Raw genomic sequence first — 3,886 nt, 5'->3', positions numbered from 1 at the left:
GAGTCTCAGGGTGATAGACACAATAAGCATTTGAATGCCTTCGATGTTGTTCTCGCGCTATGTCTGTTTTAGGGCCAACCATTTTGTCAATCGATTGTAAATGAGCATGTGAAAAAGAGCATCTAAAAAAACGGGAATGTGTCAGCCATTCCATTTAGGAAGGACTCTCCATCGCTGCGTCGTAACCACCATATGAACTGTTATATTAGAAGACGCATGATAATTTTGAATTTACGAGTCGTATTCATCATTCAGATCTGCAATCAAGCTTACTGAGGTATTGATACTGCATCAATGCCCATGACCAGTCATTCTATAATCCTGCACGTCCTGGCGTTGTAGTCAGCCGGTGGTGACACACCAACACATAAATAAATACTATCAGTAGGAAATAAGAGCAAATCATACATATTGTGACGTATTCGGACATCTCCAGCTCTACGTCACACATGCTCATCTCACACTACGTACACAACTGCGACTCCTCACAAATACCCAAAAGCCGCTGCGGCGTACAGGTACACTTACCCGTCACCTCAATAGAAACCGCGATCGTTTGCACAGGCTTCTAGAATTTATTTAGCTGAGCAGGCTCCTACTGCCGAGACGTGTGACAAGTGGGGCTACAAAGTTCAAACCACTTCCCCACAAACCTACAGCACCATGCACTCTGAAGCGAGGGCATGGGGCTTAAAAACCGCATTTGTCAAGCCGTCGATATCCTCAATTCGGCTAGCAGTACAATCCTAGAAGTAGGTTCTAAAGCTGGCAGTATAATCCTAGAAGTAGGTTCTAGAGCTGTCGTCGGTGGTTGTAATCCCTCGACAAGCTTATTATTTTTATGAGCTACATCCGTCCGGCCTGCTTCGCTGTTTAAATCACCTCAGTTGTTTTGTGGCGCAAAAGAATCGAGGATACACCCCAATATTCAGAATAAGTACATCTGCCTGTGTTTCTACATAGTTTGCTAGCGCCATGCTGGACAAATACAATTCCTGCAGAAGGCGAACACGGCAACACTCAATGAACAAGCTACCACGCGACACAGACCAACATCTGAGTTTGACGAATGTAGTCACTTCTGCGAGGAAGTAACTCATCAGAAGACATTCACCAAGCACACTACATACGGCTAGGTAGGATTACAATCGGGTATACCGTGTTATCACGATACGCACTATTTTCAGAGAACTATACTCAAGGCTCCGAAGGCCAATGAATGTGATACGATTTCGCTAAGATGGGCTTGGTTTTAATTTTAAAACACATCCGTCAAGCCGCCGAACATTGTTTGTTGTGATACAATCGCCGACGACCAGGCGGGGTATGTGAGCAGATTCCTCGTGCCGACAAAACACAGACCTGTGACGACGGGAGAGCAAATGGGTGGACTAGTGAGGTACCTTCTCATTGGTTTGATATGCTACATCCACACTTGCGTATACTGGTAAATGAAGTGGACTGCTACGTGAATAGTATAGTATGCCGGTAATGTCGGCGTTCCTACTCACAGATACTAAATGGGGCGGAGTGCTACGTGAATAGTATGGTATGCCGGTAATGTCGGTGTTCCTACTCACAGATACTAAATGGGGCGGAGTGCTACGTGAATAGTATGGTATGCCGGTATTGTTGGTGCTCCTACTCATACCAGCGATGATGCAGTCAACGTAGTAAACGTACGGGCTTACAAACTGACACAAGCGTAGTGTCACTCGATAAGTCTTCCCTATTCGATCTAACCTTCTGTTTATCGAGTAGTAAACATCCATAACAATATATACAAACATAGGTGTCGTAAATGCAAGCACACATACCAGCGATAGTACCGCCAATGTATGGCCCTAGAATTGGGACCCAGGCGTAGTGCCACTCTGACGGTCCCTTATTTGGAATGGGCGCGATAAAGTGGAAGAAGCGCGGCGCAAGATCTCTGGCAGCGTTCGCGGCGAATCCGCTAGTAGGTATGTGACGGAGTATGAAGTTCAGTTGATCGCTTCATACATACATACATACATACGTACGTACATACATACATATGAGTATATGACGGTGTAAGTGTGAATGTATGCGTGCTGACAGGGCCGTTCGAGTCCCTTAGGCTCGCCCTAAACCTTTCGCCAGACGACACACACTCTAAATAACACCGATGTGACACATTCCATAAACTACACTAACAGGACACAGTAAGCATGGGTCGGCTATTCACTGTACTCGCTACTTTTTACAACATAGATGTCGCTCACGCAAACGGCAAAGAATATCGCTACAGCAGACTGTGGATTGTCCCGAACTTTCCATCAAAGGCACCACTGTGACACCTGCAAGTCTCTGATAGGACACCAAAGAGACACGGGCAAGGTGCTACGAAGACTATCTACACTGGTCTCACATAGCCGAGCACACATACAGTCATCAGTACGTCGATCGTAGAAAGTACAGGTTGTCGCTAGAGGAATAGTGACACCTGCAGTACACTTAGACAACCCACCCATTGTCACATTTGATAGGCATGACATGACATCATTTAGTACACTTAGACAACTCAACCATTGACACATTTGATAGGCGTGACATGACATCATTGTGACACCTGCATGCCATATCATGAAACCACTGTTGCACTATAGAGTTACTTACGTTGGCCCAACATAGCCAAGTACGCAGCCCGTCACTAGTGCACCAACCATAAACGGACTGGTCTGGTTCACAAAGGCGGTCATGCCATCCTCGTTGGGCATCAAGTATCCGTTCTCTAAGAGTAGAAGAACGCAGTGAAGCGATTGGTTGGTATTGAGGTGTTTAAAGAGATGTAATTGGTTGGTTATGAGTTGTTTAATGAAATGCAATTGGTTGGTATTGAGCTGTTTAAAGAGATGTATTTGGTTAGTATTGAGCTATTTAAAGAGATGCAATAGGTTGGTATTGAGCTATTGTAAGAAATGCATTTGGTTCGTATTAAGTTGTTTAAAGAGATATGATCGCGCCAAACCACTACCCCCTTTTGTAGATTTTTTTTTGCCTGATGACATTCACATCAAACACACACTTTTTGTTGACCAACGCTGGTGTGACTGTGCCCAATTCAGTTCGAGGAATAGTGTGAATATCCTCCAATCGAAATACTGATATATAGTCAGTCTCTTTTGCGAACTTACCACTGTACGTGGTCAAATCACAAGTCATAGCGCACAAAACAAAATACTTGTTTTCTTCAACAGTCTCCTTGATTCTGAAAAAGGCACTAACAACATTTTTTTAATCAAAGAGACTATTGAAGAAAACAAATATTTTGTTTTGTACGCTATGACCTGTGATTTGACCACGTTAAGTCGCTCGTTTCCACTGATATATATATACTTTTTAAAACAAAAACGAAAGAGAGAGAGAGAGGGAGAGAGGGGGGATCTCAAAGCAAGACAGTGAATATTTTTGTATTGAACGAAAATGCAGTTGATTGGTATTGAGTAGTCTAAAGAGGTGCAATTGGTTAATATTAATTTGTATACAAGAGATGCAATTGGTTGGTATTGAGCTGTTTTGAGAGATGCAATTGGTTGACATTGAGTTGTTGAAAGAGATGCAATTGGTTGGTATTGAATTGTTTAGAGAGATGCAATTGGTTGGTATAGAGTTGTTTTAAGTGATGCAGCTGGTTGGTATTGAGTTGTTTAGAGAGTTGCAGTTGGTTGGTATTGAGTTGTTTAGAGAGATACAATTGGTTGATATTGTGTTGTTTCGTATTCATGCCAGCGACGTCGAATTATACAGAGACATGTGAGAGGTGTCTGGAGGAGCGGCTGAGTGGTAGTTGCGGTCTGCTCATGCCCCTGACTAGAGGAGCAGAACGTAGACTAGAACGGTTAGTGTACTTGTATAGCGTTGT

At 43.5% G+C, this 3,886-nt stretch overlaps 1 protein-coding gene across 1 annotated transcript in view; it reads right to left on the bottom strand.

The window, feature by feature from the left end:
• Positions 1 to 484: 484 nt before the first annotated feature.
• SARC_08359 (hypothetical protein) overlaps positions 485 to 3,886 on the bottom strand; it is a 5,777-nt gene continuing 2,375 nt past the window's right edge. Inside the window, exons 4-6 of the mRNA XM_014297661.1 lie at positions 2,641 to 2,755; positions 1,818 to 1,957; positions 485 to 1,362 (exon numbers count right to left, since the gene is read on the bottom strand). Coding sequence (XP_014153136.1) covers positions 1,259 to 1,362; positions 1,818 to 1,957; positions 2,641 to 2,755 — 359 coding nt within the window. The 3' untranslated portion in view covers positions 485 to 1,258. The remainder of the gene's footprint in view (positions 1,363 to 1,817; positions 1,958 to 2,640; positions 2,756 to 3,886) is intronic.

This window comes from Sphaeroforma arctica, assembly GCF_001186125.1.
Source record: "Sphaeroforma arctica JP610 unplaced genomic scaffold supercont1.746, whole genome shotgun sequence".
Classification (NCBI taxonomy): domain Eukaryota; class Ichthyosporea; order Ichthyophonida; genus Sphaeroforma; species Sphaeroforma arctica.
The sequence above is the reverse complement of the archived record's forward strand: the minus strand, read 5'-3'. Positions and strand labels throughout refer to the sequence as shown.